The 23,956-nt window shown below is 41.9% G+C and overlaps 1 protein-coding gene across 5 annotated transcripts in view; it reads right to left on the bottom strand.

Moving 5' to 3' along the window:
• The window catches only part of SNX30 (sorting nexin family member 30), a 115,170-nt gene that overhangs the window by 41,020 nt on the left and 50,194 nt on the right, over positions 1–23,956 (bottom strand). For 4 of the 5 annotated variants that reach the window (XM_053908188.1, XM_053908189.1, XM_053908190.1 and 1 more), the window contains exons 2-3: positions 18,940–19,131; positions 7,575–7,685 (exon numbers count right to left, since the gene is read on the bottom strand). In XM_053908188.1, coding sequence (XP_053764163.1) covers positions 7,575–7,685; positions 18,940–19,131 — 303 coding nt within the window. The remainder of the gene's footprint in view (positions 1–7,574; positions 7,686–18,939; positions 19,132–23,956) is intronic. The other variant, XM_053908192.1, reaches the window with a different exon arrangement.

Raw genomic sequence — 23,956 nt, 5'->3', positions numbered from 1 at the left:
AAAGGGGAATGAGAAGTGACTGCTTAGTGGGTACGGGATTCTTCTGGAGGTGGTGAAGATATTCTGGAATTAGATAGCGGTGGTGATTATAACACACTTTGAATACACTAACAGCCACTGAGTTCCACACTTTAAAACGGTGACTTTTGGGGCACCTGAGTGACTCAGTCGGTTAAATGCCCAACTCCTGATTTCAGCTCAGGTCATGATCCCAGGGTCACAGGATAGTGCCCGCCTTGGGCTCCACACTGAGCATGGAGTCTGCTTGGGATTCTCTCTCTCTCTCTCTCTCTCTCTCTCTCTCTGCCCCTCTCCCCTGTTCATGTGTGCTTTCTAAAAATTAAAACAAATAATAAATAAATAAAAATAAATAAAATGGTGAATTTTAGAGGCACCCAGGTGGCTTAGTCGGTTAAGTGTCCAACTCTTGTTCTTGGCTCATGTCCTGATCTTGGGGTTGTAACTTCAAGCCTGCATTGGATTCTGTGTTGGGTGTGGGACCTACTTTTAAAAAAACAAACAAGTGGTGCCTGGGTGCCTCAGTCAATTAAGCATCTGACTTTGGCTCAGGTCATGGTCTCGCAGTTCTTGCGTTCGAGCCCCGCATCGGGCTCTGCGCTGGTGGTGTGGAGCCTGCTTGGGATTCTCTCTCCCTCTCTCTCTGCCCTTTCCCCATGTGTGCTCTCTCTCTCTCTCTCAAAATAAATAAATAAACTTTAAAAAGGGTTTAAAAAACAAACAAAATGGTGAATTTTATGTTATATGAATTTTACCTCAATTTTTAAAATAAGCTGGGGTGATGGAAGCAGATGTCAGAGAGCAGAGAAGAGGCTGTGCTGCTGGCTTTGAAGGTGGGGGAGGGGGCCATGAGCCAAGGGATGTAGGAAGCCTCTGGAAGCCGGAAAGGGCGAGGCACAAACTCCTCCCTGGGGCTTCTAGAAGAAATGCAGCCCTGCCACCTTGATATTAATCTACTGAGACCAGTTTTGGACTTTTGACCTCCAGAACTATAAAGTAATACATTTTTGTTGTTTAAATCACTTAAAAAAACAAAAACAAAAAACTCAGCTGGCGCGCGCGAGGGGGAGTAAGAATAGAGATGAAATAAGATGGGCCGTTGGGGATAAATGCCGAAACTGGGTGTGAGTACATGAGGGTTCATTGCACTGAATCACCCTGCTTTCGTATATTTAACATTTTCCATAAGGAAGACGTTTTTTAAAAACTACACATGCCCATACATGTTGAACCTACAAAAAATCCTATTTGCAAAGCATTACAATAACCCATTAAATATTTCAAGGTATAATCTTATAAAACATTTACATTTTTATAGCACTTGATACTTTGGTAGAGCACTTTCACGTGTATTATGTTTCATAATAATTCATAAGACAGTATCTTATAATCTGTGAAACAAAAGCATGCTTCTTGTAGATTGTCATGGAAAGCTACTATTTTGGAGTGCGAAATCTGGACAAAGATTTCAATTGCTCAATCTTGAAACGGTCCAACTTCCCCTTGTCAGCATTTAAATTGCTTCTTCGTCAAATATTAATTTGCAATGAATGGCACATTTCAATTCAACAAATACTTAGCAGTACACCCACTACATGACAGAAAACTAATTTTCCTACCCTTATCAAACAAACAGAAAACACTGCTCCTAAGAAAAAAATAACAAACAAATAAAAGAGCATCAAGATAAGAAACTTTATCCCCATAAAGAACCACCATCAAGCTTGGTTTAATTCAAAGTACTTGAAACCTCAACCAATGTTCAACTACTTACTAACTTAACCTACTAAGTAAGCTAAAAGTATGTATATGCTTTTTTAACAGTACAAAAAAGAGGAACCAACTAGAAAATGAAGTTAGAGTTTTTACTGATCATTTCACATTAAGAAAAACAGTTGCTGCATGACAAATTTCTTCTTAATAATTCCTACCAGTTTACCGCTACCAAACTGGGTATATAATACGAATGCATCCTTCCAGCAAAGCTTCCTTCACAAAAATTGAAGCAAACGTTAAATTTCCCAGTACAATGAAACACTAAAGAGTTTAATAAATGCTTGTGCTTCGTCTCCAAAATCTATCCGCACCCATCAAATCATGAGATCTATCTGTTGTCATAACTGGTTGTGTCCCCAGCAAAAGAAGTATTAAAACCAACTTCTGAGCCAAAAAATAAACTAGGAAACAAGAACCATGTTACAATGAAGACGTTCCTGTGACTCCGACTATAAAGATAATACAGTGAGTTGTCACTACTAGATGACAGACACATCCAGCACTCTTCTGGGTGTAAGGTGACCTTTTAAGAACATGTGAGCATTTCTGCTTTTCAAGTTGCAGAGCAATAAAGCAATAAATATAAAAAGAAAAAAATATATAGAGGGAGCCTGGGTGGCTCAGTTGGTTAAGCATCAGACTCTTGGTTTCGGCTCAGGCCATGATCTCATGGTTCATGAGTTCAAGCCCTACATGGGGCTTTGCGCTGACAATGCAGAGCCTGCTTCGATTCTCTCTCTCCTCTCCTTGCCCCTCCCCCTCTTGCGTGCATGCGTTTTCTCTCTCTCTCTCTCTCTCTCTCAAAATAAATCAATAAACTTAAATGCACACATATATTTTTACTTATATATGTGTGTGTGCTGCAGCCCTAGAAAATATCAAAGTACTGTTAACAGGCCAGAATTTGTTAAAGACACAAAGCAGAAAAGACTGAATTGAGAGAAAAGTCAGTCAATATTGACCATCTTGTGAGTCTACTCAGGCAAAGGAAAGGTTGGTCTAGGAAGTGAAGGGCTGTGTTTCTCCAGTACAGCCCCAGAAGCTGCCAAGTTCAGAGTCAGAGGGGCTGGAAACAGGCCTGAGGACAGTCAATGGGGAAAGGAAAATGAAAGAATGTGGGTTTCTCCCTAGAACCGCAGTCTGGCTGGCTGTTTACTTACAACTGCACATGGTCCCAATGAAGCCCAGGTAAAATGGGAACTTGATCTCCATGTTCCTAACACAAGCAGTAGAATCGGAAAGGTCAGGAATGCGCACACATTTTTAACCATAGCTGACTTAAACTGGCGCGCGCGCGCACACACACACACACACACACACACACACGCCCAGAAACTCATTCTCCCAAATTTTCCGACTAATTCAAAAGACTCTAAAGTTCATCTTGAAAAATAAAACATGTGCAAACAGCTAGAAAAGCCCTGAAAACAAGTATATTGGCAGGTGGAGGCAGAGTTGAGGACCTGTACAACCAGATGTTGAAATGTTCTGTAAAGTCATAATACTTCAGATAGTGTAGGAGGGGCGCCAGACTAGAAAGATCGATGAACCAAAGGATCAGAAGCAGCCCAAGCACACGCAAGTCTAATGCATGATTTGGTCTGATGCACAAATGATAAAAAGGAATGATTACTCATAAGTGGTTCTGGAACAACAGAAAACAGAAAAACACAACAGTGGTTTTCACCACCTGAAAAAAGTATGGTCCTCCCATGTCACATCAAAACAAATGCTTCTTTATGTTTTCATAAAAAATTTTAAATGTTTATTTATTTTTGAGAGAGAGAGGGTGAAGAGCAGAGAGAGAGGGAGACAGAGGATCTGAAATGGGCTTTGCACGAGAGCCCAGTGTGGGACTCGAACTCACAAACCGCAGGATCATAATCTGAGCTGAAGTCGGACACTTAACTGAGTGACCCAGGCGCCCCAGAACAAATGCTTTTTAAATATTCAAAAATGAAGGGTAACTTCCTTTGCAGATATGGAGTTTTTACAAACCAATAAAAACAACATAAAATGAAGAGGCAAGTCATAAAAGAAATGCCAAAGTCCAATAAAGTCATGGGAAGATATTCTGCCTCATTAGTTAAAGACATGAAAACTTACTGTACAAAAATGAACTCAAAATGGATAAAAAACTAAAAGGTATGAGCTACATACCTTTTAGTACATAAAATTTTAGAAGCATTTAGCATATAAAAAAGATTTTAGCATGTAAAATTTTTAAAAGAAAACACAGGTGTAAATCTTCATGACCTACGATTAGGCGATTATTTCTTAGATAAGACACCTTTAAGCACAAACAGTGAAAGAATAAACAGATAAATAAATAAAAAACCTTTGTACTTCCAAAAGACACCATCAGAAAATTAAAGAAAGGGGCACCTGGGTGGCTCAGTCAGTTAAGCACCCAACTTCGGCTCAGGTCATGATCTCACAGTTCATGAGTTCAAGGCCCACGTTGGGCTCGGTGCTGACAGCTCGGAGCCTGGAGCCTGCTTTGCATTCTGTGTCTCCCTCTCTCTCCTCCCCTCCCCTGCTCATGCTCTGTCTGTCTGTCTCTCTCTCTCTCTCAAAAATAAATAACAAACATTTTTAAAAAGTTAAAAAAAAAAAAAGAAAGTAAAGAGACAACTCATTCATCAGGAAAACTTTTTGCAAATTGTTATCTCTAATGAGGGATTTGTGTCTAGATTATATAAAGAACTCATACAACTCAATAACAAAAAGATAACCCAATTTTAAAATGAGTAAAGGATCTGAAAGATATTTCTCCAGGGAAGACGACCAATGGCCAAGAAGTACGTAAAAAACACTCAGCATCATTAGCCGTCAGGGAAATGCAAATCAAAACCGCAAGGAGATACCACTTCACACCTACTAGGAGGGTTATAATCAAAGAGGCAGATAATAACAGTGTTGAGGAAGATGTGGAGAAACTGGAACCTTCATACACTGCTGGTGGGAATGCAAAATGATGCAGCCATTTTGGAAGACAGCCTGGCAGTTTCTTACAAGATTAAATATACAGTTACATATGATTCAGCAATGACACTCCCAGGTATACACCCAAGAAAAATGAGACCACACAAAAACCTGCACACGAATGTTCACAGCCACATTACTCATAGTAGCCAATAAGCGGGAATAACTCTAACATCCATCAAATGTGAGCAGGTAGACTAAAAGTGACAGGTCCATACAATGTAATATTATTCGAAAATAAAAAGTAATGAAGTCCTGATAAGTCCCTCAACCCAGATTAGCCTTGAAAACATTATGCAGAGTGAGAAAAATCTAGTCACAAAAGACGATATACTGTATGACTCTACTTTATACGAAATGTCCAGAATAGACAAATTTATAGAGACAGAGAGATTAGCGGTTGCCAGGCGCTGGAAAAGACAAGTTTAGGAGTTACAGGCAAGGAGAGGAAGGTTTCTTTTGGGATGATGAAAAGGCTCTAAGGTTGATCATGCTAGTGGCTGCACAACTCTGTATACTGAATATATTAAATATTGATATACAAATATGCTAAATACTAATACTAAATATACTAAAAGCCCTTGACTTGTATATTTTAAATGGGCAAATTGTATGGTGTGTGAATTATATCTTAATAAACCCGTTTTTTAGATTAAAAAAATGAAAATATAAACAATAGTTATGTTGCATGTCTACTAGGTCTCTATTTGACAACAAACTTTCTAGGCAGGGTCCCTTGTCCATCTTATAACCCCTGACCTCCCCCACAGTACTTACCAGGCCTAGTAAAAGACTAACACAAAGTCGATGCTTAATAATAGATAGACACTTTCTAGTCGAGTTGCTGGAGGATGACTTCGGAAGGGGAAAACAAGAGTTTGTTTCCAGTTTGACTTTCATGTTTGAGTTACAGATGCTTTCCTATATTATATCTCTCTCCACCCCAAACATGTACCAAGAATTTATGAATAAATTTATGTCTCCATTTGCTTCTAGAGTACTTTCCTGCTCATTGTTTCTACCCTGACCACAGGAAACCATACTCAAAGATACTCATTCCCCAGGCATTCTGGAGACTTCCATCCTCTTTCAGTTCTGGCTTCAGGGTCGATGCATGAGTGCTACCAGCAGGTGTCTCTGTCTAACCAAATTTCAAGTATACTAGCTGCCAGCAGGTGGAGCATAATTCCCCCTCAAGCACAGTGTGAGCTAAACATAAAGAACGACTGACTTCCTTCCAAACAGTACAGCATGGAACAGGAGAGAAAAAAAGAGTAACCGTATAGTGGAGAAACCTGACTAGCACTACGTCAAATAAGGTGATCGAGGTTAATATCAACAGTGATAAATATTGCTGATAGCATGTACCTTTCGTATGATGTGATGAGAACGGCACTTCCCCTGCCCCCAGCAAAACACATTACCCTAAGTTTAATCACGAGGAAAACATCAGACAAATCTCAAATGAGAGACATTCCACAAAACGCCTGACAGTTTTGAGTATTGTCAAAGCCATAGAAAATAAGGAAAGCCTGGGAAAGTATCACAACCAAGAAGAACCTACAGAGCTATGACAGCTAAAAGGAAGGTGGCATCCTAGATGGGGTCCTGGAACCGATAAAGGACATTAGGCAAAACTGAGGAAATCTGAATAAAGGGCTTTTAGTCAGTAATCATGAATCCTTACTGGTTCGTTAATTGTGACAAATGTGCCATACTAATGTAAAACGTTAGGCAAAGGCAGGTGTGGGCTATATGAGAATTCACTACACTACCTTCGCAATCATTCTGGAAATCTAAAACTGTTGTCGAATACAAAGTCTATGAAAAAAATGATTCACAGCTGCCAGTTTTGCCAAATTACGATTCTATTTTAAGTAACAGTTCCAACTGCTTAAAAATGAGTTTCTTCCCCTGAGAGAGAATGCAGTCCCCGGCAAACTCCATCATTTCTATCACGGCATATTCAGTCTCTTCGAACCATGGCGGGAAAGCACTGGAAGATGCATGTGCAACACGAACGTTGGCAGTGCTAAGAAGTTATTCAACCAAGGGTTTCACTGAAAGATAACGCCCCTCTGAAGAGTTTTATGACCCAAATTGCGCTCAAGTCCCCAAAGACCCAAGAAACATCTGGGGTCTAAATTGTTATTATTTCTACCAGGGGAAAAAAAGTAGTCAGAAAAGTACTCAATATGTATGTTGATTTAAGTAGTCTTTTAAATTTTATTTGCTCTAGTTCTGGTTTTTTTAATGGGTAGATATGAGTAATAGATAAATATTATGCTGCTGCTGTAAATGGAGTTAGGTGGCTTGGGGTCTGTTTTTGAAACGAAAAACTCGGATTGAATGGTGCCGTGCTAGATTCCTGCTCCCTGAATTACCCGTGTGTCTAAAGAGAGCCAGCTGGCTGTCATGCGAGGCATCACCTGGTGGCAGCTGCCCAAACCTCAAGAACATATGTCTGGAAAGGTAGTAAAACAGACAGTCTTTCAGTGGCAGCAAATCAGAATTAGGACTCTTCATACTTCAAAAAACTGTCATAATGAAAGTGAAAATCTACCCCAGCCTACTCAAGAAACCAGCATGAGGACAGCAAACCGGAAGCCAAAACCCCGAACGTGATACATTGGACAGCATCTGTGAAAATGTTTCATGTACGTTTGGTGGGAGAATGTGGTATAAAAGGTAAGACAGAATCTGCCCTGAATTTAAGGGGTGAGGGCTGAGTAAACATCCTCAGGAAGGACAACGCAGGAAAAGAGAGGAACCAGCTGTAATGACTTAGTACCTACGGGAATGAGATGAGTCGGCTGGGATTCCTCCAGTTTGTTCCTCAGCCAGTCAAAATCCTGGTATCTTCGACGAACAGAATATTCTGGCAGGTCAAACTCTACCCGCGTACTCTGCAAATAAGAAGGGTGGAACAAAGTAAGTCGAAGGGAATAGTACCATGTCTTGGCAGAAAGGAAGGAAAAAAGCTCTCTTTGAAAAACCAAACTGGGCAAGAACACACTTTCCTTCCACCAAAGCACCAGCCAAAAGGCAGCAATTACCAACACAAAATGAGGAGTCCGGGCCCCCAGGGCCCGGCTCAAAAGTCCAGGATCTAGAATGAAAATGTCGAGGCTTTTGTTTTTGTTTTTTCCCCCTACCCTTAGGAAATGGAACTCCACTGTCCCTCAGAATGTGTTTAGAAACATTTGATTCATTTCCTCCAGGCTTAACTTTGAGGATTTCTTTTAGCAGAATAATTCTGAGGATATTGCTACTGAATCCCAATCCATGTTTTCTGTTAAAAGAAATGAAGTCTCCACCTTCTGCTGAATATGCTGACAAGTTTTATCAAAGGCTGAGGGAAGACAAGCAGACAGAAAGAGCTAAGGGCACACCTGCTTGTTTCAGAGCCAGATTGGCTGAAAATAGAAAACGTCTTGTTTCATGTGCCATATTCTGCGAAAACCATAACCTTGGAACTATATTGTATTTTAGATGATTAGAAAAAAAAACTAGAAAGGAATGCCAAGATGTCATTGTACTGCAGAAAAATATTCATCTCATCTCTGTTCTTGTTAATTTTTCTGAAATTGCGATTGCAGCACTCTGGTAATGAAAACCAGTGCTAAATAAAATGAAATTAATTTATACCAAAACAAGATTTTTACACGTTAGTTTGCCCAGACTAAAACCACGTCTCAGTTAAAGCATTTTCCCCTATGAGGGTATAGACTATATACCACAGTCATAGCTCTCAGAAATGAAAGGTCAAAAATAAAAATGGCTCAAGCTACATTTTATAAATTTACTCTTTCAGGCCGAAAGTCTGTTTTAATCCATGACCCCAAGAAAATCTTAAAAACATATGAACAAGAGTTAGCCATCAAAGAAAAAGCTGTGAACAGCGTTGGCATTGAAAATTATGATTTCACCCTCCCCAAAAGCCGTGCTCACACAGTCCGAGCAAAATTGTGAAATTAAAGGATTCGGTCTTGGACTGAACCTCAATTAACTCTTTCTGTAGCTTTTCCCCTTTCCAAAGTCCCATGCACAACCTTCCCCTATGATGGAGGGTACAGGTGGGGAGAGGTGAGGAAATTCATTCAACCTAAGTGTTTGTGACTTATTAGAAGACTCCCCGAGTGAATCAGCATTGTGGAATTGGGGAGGAAAAAAAAAAGAATGCTTGAATTAAAAGAAAAAAAAAATCACTGCTGATGAATTTTCAGGCATGAGGCTGATGGAAATTTGAAGGGTAGGTAGGTTGACACTCCTTCCGAGGGTGGGTGAGGAAAGGCCTGGGCAGGAGCATTCCTAGCACCTACCAGATCCCTGAGACGCCACTAAGCCTCCCAGAGCCTAGGTTTCCTCAACAGTAAGAAGAGGGTTGGAAGGGACATTCTTCAAATCCCCCACCAGGCTCCATCTGAGGACTTGCCGACCATGGGCCCATAAAAGGTGGATTGTGATGTGTGGCAAATGCAACCTGTTTTCACTGAAAATGCAGTGATGGAGGAGTCTACTTTTTGCCTTCCTAAACGTTACATGTTATCAACCAATCACTTCTCTTTATTATGCTTTTGAAAGTCCTCTTCATAAATTGTAGTTTATGTAACGTGTCTAACTTTGAAATCAGTATTTGGTAACTATAAAAAGGAGTATGATAAAACACAAGTTTTGTTTCCGCTGTAAACAAGCTCACTGTGGGGGAACTGGCTTTTTTTTCCCCTTCGACTTATTCAGGTTATACATACTTATTTTAAAATTTCAGGAAAAATAAAAGAAGAAAAAATTAAGATCGGTCATAAACTCTCTTAAATTGAGAGGGAAAAAAAAAACCCATGATTAGTATTATGGTTTATGTCTTTCCATAGTTTTTCTATGCATATCCATTCATTCACTCATATTTTCTAAGTCTCTAACAATTCTTAGATATATTTCTGTTAGCAAGTTCAAATCTAAGAATCTCTTAAATTCCTAAAGACAGAACTACTGGAGAAAAGAGTACATGTAGTTTTAACTGACAAACTGCTTCCAGAAATATATCAACTTATATTCTTAACTGCATATTCTCCTCAACCAGTGGTTGTCTTTAATGGACTTACAACTGAAAAATAGTACATCATCTTTGTTTTCTTTTGTTTTATTTTTTTTAACATATATTTATTATTGAGAGACAGAGAGACACAGAGTGTGAGCAGGGAAGGGTAGAGAGGGGGAGACACAGAATCTGAAGCAGGCTCCAGGCTCTGAGCTGTCAGCACAGAGCCCGACGCGGGGCTCGAACTCACAAACCGTGAGATCATGACCTGAGCTGACGTCAGACGCTCAACCAACTGAGTCACCCAGGTGCCCCTGTTTTCTTTTGTTTTTAATGACTATTGGGTCGGTCGAACATCCTTTGAAATATTTGTTGGCTATAGATTTTCTTTGTGAGGAGTTTCTTTTTTTAAATTGTCAGTCAGGTCTTTTTCACTTGTGTAAGTTCTTTATAGCAAAGGGTTTTTCTGATACAGAATTTTAAAATTCAGCCATTATTTCCCTTTATGGTGGCTATAGTTTGGTGTCATGAATAAGAATGCTGTCCCCATTGCAAGCTTTTAAAAATATTCACCTGTGTTCTCTCCTTTATTTATGGTTTATTTATTTTTGTCTTTAATTCCTACCATTCTACTTCTAGGAATCTACCATTAGAAAATACTTTTTAAACTGTAGCAAAGACATTTGTATAATGATGTTCACTGCAGTACTATTTAAAATAGCAAAGGAATGGAACACTCAGGTGGCTCAGTCAGTTAAGTGTCTGACTCTTGATCTTGGCTCAGATCATGATCTTATGGTTCGTGAGGTGATGACACAGAGCCTGCTTGAGATTCTGTCTCTCATTCTCTCTGCCCCTCATCTGCTTGTGCGCACTCTCTCTCAAAATAAATAAATAAACTTTAAAATACAATAAAATAAAATAGGAAAGGAATCAAAACAACCTAAATGTCCAACAATAAAAACAGTTAAGTTATAGGATATTTATTCTATGATTATCAGTAATCATGTCTGTAAGACATCTTTAACATCAAATATGCTTCAATATAGTTTTTTTTGAGAGAGAGAGAGAGAGAGAGAGCATGAGAAGAAGAGGGACAAGGAGAGAGAGAGAATCTTAAGCAGGCTCCACACTCAGCATGGAGCCCGACACGGGGCTCTATCTCATGACCTGAGCCAAAATCAAGAGTCAGATCCTTAACTGACTAACCACCCAGGCACCCCTGCTTCAGTATAGTTTGAAGAAAAAACACCAAGATTCAAAATTAAGTGCACATACATTATGATTGCATTTGTATTAAAAATATGGATATAAAAGGTTAGAAAAAATCTAGAACTCATAATGACAACTGTCCTTTTTATACTCATCCTTATTAGGTGCCTCGTTAGCATATTAGGTAGTGTGTCTCATATATCCATCCTTGTTTCCAAATCTTCTACCATTCTCATATAATACTTTCTTTTTATAATTTTTTTTAATATTTATTTATTTTTGAGACAGAGAGAGACAGAGAGCATGAACAGGGGAGGGGCAGAGAGAGAGGGAGACACAGAATCTGAAGCAGGCTCCAGGCTCCGAGCTGTCAGCACAGAGCCTGATGTGGGGCTCGAACTCATGGACTGTAAGATCATGACCTGAGCTGAAATCAGATGCTTAACCGACTGAGCCATTCAGGTGCCCCAATTCTCATATACTTTCATAATCACACACAAAAAATAAAGCTCCTTTATGGATATAATGGCTTAAATAAAGGAGTAAAAATTTGATGCTTTGGAAAGCAATAAGGTAAACAAAAACTATCATGAAGCAGAAGGATATTCATGATACTTTACTTTTATCACAGTCTGTTCTAGAAAAGATATATGATACATGAAATATGATTAAATGACATAAATTAGAAGTAGGTGAGAAAGATCAAGGGAAAAAAAAAAAACAAGGACAGAGAGAAAAACTAGAGCCACAAATGAGGCTAGGCACACTCACCGTGGAATTCTGCACACCTGCTAAAACTGGGCCACAGACACTACTGTGGATTTCTGGAGAGAAACCCAGTCAGTTTTGAGACTCAGAGTACTCCTAAATATGCAGGCCAATAAAAAGTCCAACCAGGAGCATGTAGTAAAATTTTCCTCTGTGAAATTCAGGGTCTAACTTAGTAAGGAAAATAAAGTAAAAAGGGTTTTTTTGCTCTATTTTCTAGTAACAATAAAAAAGAGAAAAGGGTACACCCACAGTTCCATAATCAGAGACAACCACTATACTGTTTTGTGTCTCTCCAAAATCTAGAATGCCCCACAAGATCACAAGGTCATGGGTACTCACCTAAAGTCAGATCTACAAATAGGTAACAGAGTGCAAGAGTTGTACTGAAGAATATTCATTTTTGCCATCATTCTATGTGAATATCTCTAGGCATCCCTGCCAACTTGTGGTCTTTGTGTGTGTGTGTGTTTTGTGTGTTTTGTTTTTGTTTTGCAAATTCAACACTTTAGAAGACCTAGCACAGATCCACAGGGCAATCAATCCCCCCACCCCGCAGAGCATCTGTCCATTGGGCCTCATCTTACCACAAAAGAACTCTTATTCCTCAGGAGCTGACGTGCCTAACTACTATGGCCTGGAGCCCTTCCAAAGAATTCCCATTCAATCCAAAATTTACAACCAGTGTACTCTAGAGACATTTGGTCTTCATCAGAAATGTCATCTGTCCAAGCCATAGCCAGATCCCCGTCCCTTCCCTGCAAAGGGACCTCTTCCCTTGTCAAATATTAGCCAGCTAATCTCATTCTGCTTCAAAACCCTGCTACCCTAAGAGAATACCTGAGAATCACGACCAGGGAGGCTTCTGGTCTCTCCTCACGCTCCTTGGGGCTTCCTTTCTCAGAGCTTCATTTTACACCAAGCCCTTCTGGAACACCCATTCCATAATTAAATTCCTGTCCTTCTTCCACTTATTCAGATTCTGAAAGCTGGCTCTCCTCTGGGACTACAGCCTCCCTGCTGTCCCATCACGTAGAACGCTGCTCATTTTCTCACATCTCACAAACTCCACACCACCCCCCCAAGACCAAGAGGTGCTGTTGCTATCCCCTTCACTCCACACTGCTCCCCAGCCCCATGAAAACCCTTGGGAGGCTCAGGCCATCAAGGTATGTGTCTATACCTCTCACACCTGTCGTCTGCTGACACCCATCCTTTTCCCGATTCCCAGAAGACTCTAGTGCCTAGCTCTCAGGCTTCCTTTCCAAAGCCCTTCCAGAGTCTGGGTGCCCCTGAGATCCAGGTGGTTCATGCACACAACACCCACCTGTGAGCCACCAGCGTCTCCTTCCACTCCCATCAGGCTTTGTCACCTGGCAGAAGTTCAGACCTCCCTCTATCTAACCAGCACCTCCTGTATTTCAGACTCTTCCATTTCCCGACACCCTTGGTTCTGCAGCCTCTTGGAACCTACAATTCCTTGACATTCTGTCCAATCCCATATTTACTTCCTTTCTTATTCAGCACCAATTCCATAACCTATCCCCTTTTATTTGCCAATATCCTAAATATCCCTTTCCTAGTGTCCATTCACACGACTTTGGCAAAAATGCAACCGTGCACTTCCTGCTTTACTAGACCCAGGTGTGTGAGCACACTCCTGGAGGAAAAGCAACATCAGGCAAACACACTAACTGACACAATAAAATCTACCACTGGACCCTCAACACTGCCAAGCAGTCTCATACTTCCTTGGTCAGCTCTTTCTCTCTCATTTTCCACATCAGTTAACGAGAAGCCTGTAGAAGTCTTGAAAACTTCTCAGCCTTATTTCCAAACCTCCCCTTCCTTCTTAGCAGAAGACCTCGAGGGAAAACTGCAGCTAGAAGCACAGAGCCCTCAAGTTGCTGCCACAAAAACCAAACAGGACAAAAATTCCCTTCCTCCTCTAGAAACAATGGCAAAAGTATACCTCCCCCAAAAGAGGCCACTCATTCCATCCACTTCTGCTCAGGCTATTCGTCCTCTCTGCTCTGCGGCTTCCATCCTCCCCTCCAAACTTCACCTGAATGTCTCCTCTAGCAACACTGGGCTCTGGGCACTTACACAGGTCATGTCCATCCTTAAAACCAAACAAAAAGCGCCCCCCTCCCTTCAAGTCCACACCTCCTCCAGCTCCTGTTCTCACTTCACCTGCAAACTACCAACACTCGTGTCTTTCTTTTCACTCACTCGAACCCACTGCCAACTGGGTTCTGCCCCACGACCCCAGGGCAATTGCGCTCACCACAGTCACGGATAGCCCTCTTGTCATCAAATCTAATGCCCACTTTGCAATCCTTGTGTATCCTTGATCTCTAAGTGGCACCTAGCCTGAGAAGAGCCAGTTGGGGCACAAGACTTGGTGCTTACTAAGGAGATGGGGTAAGAGACAAGAGGAGGACAGCTCCTAAAGGAAGCTGAAGGCTCCTGTCTATTTCCACTTCATCAGTTTCAACAGCCAGGCCAGGTAGTAGACGGTGCACAGTGCTGGGGAAGTGGGTGGAGCCATCCCTCTCTGGCAAATCATGCCTTGTGGAAGTACAGCATAGACAGATCTGGATTCAAGTTCTAGCTCCATCACTCATCAGTTGCATGTCTTTGAGTAATTTTCTTAATATGTCTGTGTCTCCGTTTCCTCATCCACAAAGGAAAAACACCACCTATACCTGCTTCAGTGAGCGGTATACAGAGGATTAACTGACAATATATTTAAAGCACTTAGCACGAAATAAATGGCAGCTCACCCATATAGCAGAGCACTGTTGTCGTCTTAGAAGTGACAGCATGACGGTGTGCTTACTGGCATTTGCTAGCAGAGAAAGATGCCGCACCACATGCAGTGAATGGGCAGCCTGCAGAATACTCATTTTCGTACGTGGATAGAGACAAATTGCTCAGAAATTTAGAAATGATTATTTCCGGCTGGTGAGCTTATAGATGCTCTTTTATTTTATTGTTTTAGCTTACTTGAATTTCCTAGTTTCTCTACAACAAGCACGTATTACTTAGATAAAATAAAAGGTTTCTGTTACAAAAAAAGCACAGCACCAGCACATGGTAAGTGCTCAGTAATTAGTTACTATGATGATGATACTTTCTAAAAGCCTGCAGAGAAGAGCCAGGGTCTGCCTGCTTGCCTTGAAAATGCCCAGGCTGGGGCGCCTGGGTGGCTCAGTCGGTTGGGCGGCCGACTTCGGCTCAGGTCATGATCTCGAGGTCCGTGAGTTCGAGCCCCACGTCGGGCTCTGTGCTGACCGCTCAGAGCCTGGAGCCTGTTTCAGATTCTGTGTCTCCCTCTCTCTGACCCTCCCCCGTTCATGCTCTGCCTCTCTCTGTCTCAAAAGTAAATAAACGTTAAAAAAAAAAAAAATTAAAAAAAAAGAAAATGCCCAGGCTGGGGCGCCTGGGTGGCTCAGTCGGTTGAGCGTCTGACTTCGGCCCAGGTCATGATCTCGCGGTCCGTGGGTTCGAGCCCCGCATCGGGCTCTGTGCTGACAGCTCGGAGCCTGGAGCCTGCTTCAGATTCTGTGTCTCTCTCTCTCTCTGACCCTCCCCTGTTCATGCTCTGTCTCTCTCTGTCTCAAAAATAAATAAACATTAAAAAAAAAATAAAAAAAAAAAATAAAGAAAATGCCCAGGCTGGCTCCCCACCACTGGAGAGGGAAGGTGCCCATGACTTGGGTTGGGGTAGAGGAGGGTTCTGCCTGCATTGGCTCTCAGTCCTAGGCTCATTTTATCTCAAGCAAAAGCAGCTCTCTACTTTGTCCAGCTTTGGTCATCAGGAATCTGAAGTAGGACAGGGGAGTCAAAGCTCAAAGTAATAAAGTATTTGTACAACCTCGTCCTCTGACCACTATCTCTGCTAGAAAACCACAGCAGAAGTGGGGGTCCCAGGGCAAGACCAGTGTGTGAGACCCTGTGTTCCTGTTTGTAATCCTCCTCTCATCCCCACACATCACAGGGTGTGTGCTACATAGGGATATGTGTAGATACGCTTTAATGCAACGTTCAGAAAGAAGGTCCCAAATGCACCGCCAAGACGTTAAGCTTGGTGTCACTACCTGAACCAGGAAAAGAAAAGGACTCTGGTTTGAGGCAGAATTGACAGTAAGAAGTAAAACTTAATTCTGCAATGAGCTCACCCACAGGTGGGAGCATCACAGAGAAGTGAAAATGTGGAATTAGAACTTGGAAAAGTTCTGACTTACAGGGAATCAAATAACCCCACAAAGAAGGGACAGAGACAAGAACACCGAGGAAAGGGGGTAAGGAAGGACGGAAACAGACAGGCACAGGGGAGAGCGGTGGCCAGCAGCAGGCACCTGAGCCTGTGACTCAGTGAACAGAGGTCCCGCAGTACTGGCATTCTGGGAGGTCCACTGCAGGGCAGAGGAGTCAAGGAGGGTGGGAAGTGGTAAGGCTGGCGAGCACTGCTGTGCCAGTGAGGCGGTCACCTCGTCATTCAGCTGTTTTAGAGCATAAATTTCAGAAAAACAGGTTTTGCATTTTGCTGACTACAGAGTAAAAAATAAGTTGGCCCTAGGGGCAAAAAACGGAAATAATTCACGGGAAGACGGGTATCAACCTAGGACCTCTGACGACTTAACATCCATCTAAGCATCTAGATCACTGTCTGGGAAATAACAGGCACCCAGGGTCAACGGTGACAGGGGAAGATTGCGCGGGTGCATGTACACGTGCACACATACATGGACAAATTTTTGAATGTGAACCAGGTGCAGGAAGGACAGGGCAGTAATAGCAAAGAAACATCTGACAAAGGCCTGAAATGTCCATAGGGAAAAGATACTCTATAATCATTGCATAAATAATTAGAGATTAAAAAACTAAGCTCTCTCTATATTCATATGAACATGGAAAGGTCTTCAAAAATATTGTAGAGAGGGAAGTTAGAAAACAATATTGCAGTGAAATCTGAATTATATATATTTTAACTATATATGCACATATGTAAACACAAAAAAAGACTGGGAAGGATGTATACCAAATTTCAACAATGGCAGCATTCAGCGAGAACAACTTAAGTGAGAAAGGCTACGTGAGACTTGTATTTGGTCTTTATCGTCATTTACTTTATTTTTCACAATAAAGTATTTACAGTACTTGTACAATTTTTTAAATGTTTTTGTTTATTTATTTTGAGAGAGAGAGAGCGTGCAAGCCTGGGAGGAGCAGAGAGAGAATCCCAAGCAGGCTCCATGCTGTCAGCACAGAGCCCGACACGGGGCTCAAACTCACAAACTGTGAGACTACAACCTGAACCGAAATCAAGAGTTGGAGGCTTAAAGGACTGAGCCAGCCAAGTGCTCCAGTACTCGCATCATCTTTAAAATATAGCACTGTCATCCAATAAAAGATCAAATCTGAGTGTACTTTACTCTCTGCTCCCCCCCCCCCAAAGAATTTAGACAAGTACAGAACCTACTAAATTTTCAAAATAAAAACTTAATTCAGGGGCACCTGGGGGGCTTAGTCGGTTAAGCCTTGATTTCGGCTCAGGTCATGATCTCACGGTTCATGGGATCCAGCCCCACATCAGGCTCTGTGCTGACAGTGCAGAACCTGCTTGGGATCCTCTCTCCCTCTGTCTGCCCCTCCCTTGCTCACACATACACACACTCTCTCTCTCAAAATAAGTAAACTTGAAAATATTTAAAAAAATCATTTATTTTCTACAATGAAAAAGAGAAAAGGCACAGAAGAGAGAGATGTTCATAAACGCTTCTCCTAATACCATTCACAAAGCCACCTTCAATCTATTAAAACTTCTAAAAATATCTGTAAACCCTTCTTCATCATGTGGCCTGTGGTGGCGGAGGAATACCAACAAACAGGATGGTTTCCTGAACAAAGCACTTTCTTTATTCAAAAATATAAAGTGATGACTCCTGAGATAGGTTGAAACCGTAATTAAGTCTTGGTCTACTGTACTGGGGGACAAATGACTCCATTTTCGGGTTTGTTTCTTTTTTAATGTATCCTTTTATAATAAGCTGGTAACTGAGTAAAACCAGTTAGAAGTATACGTTTATGTCTTGATATATATATAAAGCGATCATGTATATTTTCTCCTAATAGTGTAAATATTGTTATTCTTCCTCTGGATCAGTGCTTCTCAACCAGGAGTAATGTCGTCCCCAGGGAATACTTGGCAACGTCTGGAGACATTTTTAGTTGTCTCCACTGGAGGTTGGAGGTGGGTACTACAGGCATCTAGTGGGTAGAGGCCAGGCATGCTGGGAAACATCCTACAATGCATAGGACACCCCCTCACACACACAACAAAGAATTATTCAGTCCAAAACATCAATACTGCCAAGGATAAGAAACACTGCTTGAAACCTAAAATTGTACTTCTACTTAAAATATTGAAAAAACAATTGAAAAAGTAAAGATACATTAAAGTTATTCTTTTATAAGTAGAATTAGCTTAAGAGTATGGATTTGAAAATAAAAATATGGGATTGATAGTCCTAAAAATTCAACTTAGAATCCTGGTTACCTACTTTGTAACAGTGACCAAGTTAAAGTCTCTGCCTCAGTTTCCTCATCTCTAAAATTATAACTAGAAGATCTACCTTTTAGGGTTGCTGCGAACATTAAGCCAGACAATCTCAGGACCCTGTCCACTACCCACCTAGCACACAGCAAAAATGCAATAAATATTTGTTCCTAATCTTCTCTTCTTCCCCTCCCCCTATGATCCATTCCAAATACACCAAATTACAACCATGGTCTTGCCAGAGATTTCGAATGATACAGCCAATTCATAAATTTCAATAGTAATGTGATATTATTAACGTTAAATAATATCATGACCGAAAATAGGTGAAAGTAGAGGGATTAAATGTTTTATTTGAAAGACCGCAGTCACAATTTCTCCTTCGTTTTAAGATTAAAACTTCACATATAATCCTTTTAATCTGAATACATCTACTCTGTATCAAAAAGCCACATCCACCATTGAATGAAGGTGAATCGAGTCATACAAAGGGAAGGAAGAAAGCAAGAACCATGAAGGTAGGCCTCCAATTCATTAAGACCATTCAACAGGGGTGGAAGGTAATGACAGGACCTACTTTGGTGGTGATCCTATACGTAATGTAGGTCTCCATGGTACAGACATGCTTCTTGGGGTCATCAACTGTGACAAAGAGATCTCTGGTCTCACCATCAATGTCATCATCAAGCTGAAGTCTGTTGAGAAGGGAAGATGAGGAAGCTGGACTCGAAGTACCTGCTGGAGTACCACCGTTGGGCAAAATGAGATCCTGAAAGAAGAGAAGAGTCACCTTACAAATTAAATGAAGACACACATCTGGAGAACATCAGCAAAAGTGGCTGCTTTAACCAAACCAAGAAACATCTCTAAATATAAAAGTAATGTTCAAAGAAACTGATCCTTTCTTTGCTTAACATTTATTTATTTATTTATCTATTTATTTATTATTTTGAGAGAGAGAGAGAGCACACGAGTGGGGGAGGGGCAGAGAGAGAGGGGAGAGAGAATCCCAAGCAGGCTCTGCACTGTCAGCGCAGAGCCCAATGTGGGGCTCAAACTCACGAACCGCCAGATCATAACCTGAGCTGAAACCAAGAGTCAGACGCTTAACCGACTGAGCCACCCAGGTGCCCTTTATTTAACATCTTTTAAGTGAACAGGTCTTCTGTGACGAATAGAAACAAACTGTGGCAGTACTCTACACCAAATTCATGCCAATTCATTTTCCAGCAAGCACTGGAGGAACCACCAGAAGCAAACAGTTGAGGGACAGAGAACATAACCGCCCCACCAACGTCAGACTTTGACAGAGAAAGAATGCCATGCACACACTGCAAGAGCATTCTCCTTTCCCCCTTTCTCCAGATCACCGGGGCCCAGGTAGACATTAACACATCGGAACCCTGTTAAATACTTAGCACATTTAAAAACTCAATCAGCCGTCACAAAGAGACAGCTAAACATTATGTGCCTCCTGAAAGCAGTTCCCACCACCACCTAAAAAGTATACTTGCCAAAATATTGAATCTGAATCCTGAATAAATCTCTAGACACAACATCAACTTGTAGGAAATATAGAGGAATGAGGGAGATATTAAACCATACTATAAATATGAAATCAGAAAAACCCATGCTGTATGAAATTAAAGAGAACCAAAGACCGAGCTTCTTCAATAAATAAACTGCAAGGAGACAGAAAGACAGAAGGAGCACCTAGAGATGTAAAGCAATCTGAGAGACCTATTGACAACTGCAGTGGATCCTGATTAAAACAAAACGTTAGGGGCACCTGGGTGGCTCAGTTGGTTGAGCATCCGACTTCGGCTCAGGTCATGATCTTACGGTTCATGGGTTCGACCCCAGCATCAGACTCTGTGCTGACAGCTCGGAGCCTGGAACCTGTTTCAGATTCTGTGTCTCCTTCTCTCTCTGCCCCTCCCTGGCTCGCTCTCTCTCTCTCAAAAATAATAAACATTTAAAAAATGTTAACAGATTTGGTGATATTCAGGGAAATGTAAATACTGATCAGTTATTTGATGGAATTTAGAAATGTATTAGGTGTGATAACAGAAGTATTATGATTTTACAAAGACTTCATCTCTTAGAAATATATAGAAAAATATTCATGGATGAAATGATAGGATATGCGGTATTTGCTTCAAAATAATTAAGAATAGGTAGATGGAGATATAGATGATACAAGATGCCCCAAGGTTGATAACTATAGAAGCCAGTATCTGTAGGTTTCTCCTTTTTTGTATATGTATAAATTTGTCCACAACATACACGTTTTCAAATGGGGGGAGGGGTACAAATGACAGAAAAGAAAGAGATGGAAAATTTTTTAAATTATGGACCTCTTTTTAGGCCTTAGTGGGAAGCCACTTGATTAAATCATGTTCCTGCAATATCCAAAAATGGTAGTCAGTCTTACCTCTTTTGGTTTTTAGGTTTAATAACAGACAAAGCCCTGTCTAGCAGTAGATGTGAGCATCTATATGTCGCTTTGGAGTCATCAGAAGGCAAAGACTAAGGAATACAATAAGAGACATGACACCATGGAAAAGACCTTGGAAACACTGTTGTCCTGTTGGTCATCAGATCACAAGTTGGAGATGGGGAGATGCTTTCCCTTGAATTCTCTCTTCTTGTCTGCAGGTTGGATATGACTTAGCCCCCAGATAAGAGGACACAGAGGAAACGAGAGGTCAACCTAGCAGTCACATCCATGAGCTCTAGCTGAAAAGAGGGCTGTGACAAGGCGGAGTCTGGAGTCAAGGGCAATGTCACCCAACTCAATGGATGATGGAAAGTAAACAGATAAGGCACCTTCCTTTGTCTCCATTTCTAGAGTGCAGATAATTTAATCACATGCATGTTTACACAATGTCAAAAATATTTTTTGTGATTGCTAAAAAAATTCCATATTCACAGAAGACCCCGCTCTCCACTTCTCCTCAGCCCAAGGGCTTGTCGGCTGGGAAGGCGAACCCCACAGTAGCTGCCCTCAGTGTGGACGTGACTGTAGAACCTTAGCTACAGCAGCGTCAGCTCATCTGACTGCCCTGTCAGCATACAGACAGGGCATGCAGTGGCCATACCCCAGCGTCTAGGGATCTGAGAAGACACCTTCTCTGGAGCTCTGCGATAATAACCATCGTGCCTCCATCATTTCAGTAAATATTTAAACACTGACCTCAGGCACGGCCCGCAACAGGCATTGCAGGGGCCCACCCTTACTTACGTTTCATCAACACTAGCACACTGGGCCTCAGAATGGCTCTGCCGATGGCTAAGCATTGCACAAGAGAAACAAAGAACTCAAAATCTTTAGACAGATAAGCCAACATGGGCTCTGACAGCAGCTTTCCACCATCTGGCCTGGACAGATCTTACCGGCCTTGTTTCTCACGACTTCAGTTCTGGAACCCACCGTGCTGTTTCGTGCTCCTCACCTTTGCTTGCAAAGCTACCCCTCTTTTTTACGTAGTGGTCTCCAAGTATCTCACTTGAATCTGTTCAAATGCACCCTCCTCTTGGAATCCTCCACTGATCCACCCCCTAGCAGAAATTAGTTACTCCTTCTCAGTACTTTGAAGATACTACCACTGAAGCAGTTTTCCGGGTTTTGGGTTTTTTTTAAGTTTGTTTTATTTATTTTGAAAGAGAAAGAGCACACAGCAGGGGCAGAGAGAGAGGGAAAGAGAGAATCCCAAGCAAGTTTGCACTGTCAGCGCAGAGCCCGATGCGGGGCTCAAAGTCAAGAACCATGAGACACGACCTAAGCCGGAATCAAGAATTGGACGCTTAACGACTGAGCCACCCAGGCGCCCCAGCAGTTTTCAGTTTTAATCATTTATTTACATATGTAACATCTACAAACACTGTGAGTCCCCAACAACTGTGACTGTGTCTTGTTCACCTCTGTGTGTGTGTGTGTGTGTGTGTGTGTGTGTGTGTGTGTGTGTACACATCTGTTTGCAGGTGTCCCAGTGACTCCAAGCCAACTCCCCTGACCTTTGCTCTGGGACCTCTGCCAATAACTTTCCAAAAGCAGCCCACACAAAGGTCTGAGATGTCTTGGCCAGACAGCGGGAAGTTAACTTGTTCTCAAGTCAGTTGGTGGGGGTGGGGGTGGGGGTGGGGGAGGGAGAGTCAGTCAAACAGACCTTATCACACTGAAGATTTTTTCCTCCCAGGACTACGTGACCAGGGAAACACTCATACCCTTACTATCAGGTGTTTCACGGAGTATTATGTAAGCACATATGAATAGTCGAAGACCTACAAATGTCTATAATTTCCTAAAACGGGAGCCCCCAGCTCAGCTTTCAATGGCACATGTGCACACAGTGTTTCCACATTCTTTATATATACATACACTATATATATATATATATACACATATATATAAGACTATATATATAATCTTTATACACACACACACACACACACACACATATACAGAGACAGAGAGAGAGCACACATGTGCAAGTACAGGGGAGGGGCAGAGAGAGAGGGAGAGAATCCCAAGCAGGCTCTGCACTGTCAGCACAGAGCCTGATGTGGGGCTCGAACTCACCAAACAGGAGATCACGACCTGAGCTGAAGTCAGATGCTTAACCAACTGAGCCACCCAGGCGGCCCTGTGTCCACATTCTTATTTCATTACAGCTCATGTCAGCCTTGTGATGGTTAGCAAGACAGATATACTGTCTCTACCAAGAAGGAGGCAACTCAAAAAGGTTAGGTCATGTGTCCAAATGAAGCTAGTCACTGCTATGCTAAGAGCTGAACGCAGGTTTCTAGTTCTGAGTTCAAGGTTCTTATCAAGCTGAACGCCTTTTGTGTGGCTTTTTCCAACCCAACAACATCCCTCATGTCCACCATCTGGCCATAAATCCTTCTGGGTAAATATGAAGCTTCTGTTTTCAAAGCCAGTCAAGGAAAGCTAACACTTCCCTTAGGGTCTTAATACAAGTTACGCCCTCAAATGACTCCCCCTCAAGATATGGTCCCCATGAGAAGCAAATGTGGAGAGAAAATATGAAAATCTAGGGGCGCCTGGGTGGCTCAGTTGGTTGGGCCTCAGACTTCAGCTCAGGTCATGACCTCACATCCTGAGGGTTCGAGCCCCATGTTGGGCTCTGTGCTGATATGATAACTAGGAGCCTGGAGCCTGCTTCGGATTCTGTGTCTCCCTCTCTCTGTCCCCATCCTGCTCACACTCTGTCTCTCAAAAATAAATAAACATTAGAAAAAATATTTTACATTTTTTTAAATGTTTTTATTTATTTTTGAAGGAGAGACAGAGACAGAGCATGAGCAGGGGAGGAACAGAGAAAGAGGGAGAATCCAAAGCAGGCTCCAGGCTCTGAGCTGTCAGCACAGAGCCTGATGCGGGGCTCGAACCCACGAACTATGAGATCATGACCTGAGCCGAAGTCGGACGCTCAACCGACTGAGCCACCCAGGCGCCTCAGAAAAAATATTTTAACAAAAATATGAAAATCTAGGAAGAGAGGACAGTCCAGTACTCTAGCAGCAGGCATGCAACAGTGAGAGACCTAAGTTCTTCGAGCAGGTGCTATGGG

Source organism: Panthera pardus, unplaced genomic scaffold, assembly GCF_024362965.1.
Source record: "Panthera pardus isolate Hobbes unplaced genomic scaffold, ASM2436296v1 HiC_scaffold_20, whole genome shotgun sequence".
In the NCBI taxonomy this organism is placed as follows: Eukaryota; Metazoa; Chordata; class Mammalia; order Carnivora; family Felidae; genus Panthera; species Panthera pardus.
Note: the sequence above shows the minus strand (reverse complement) of the source record. Positions and strands in the feature narration are given on the sequence as shown.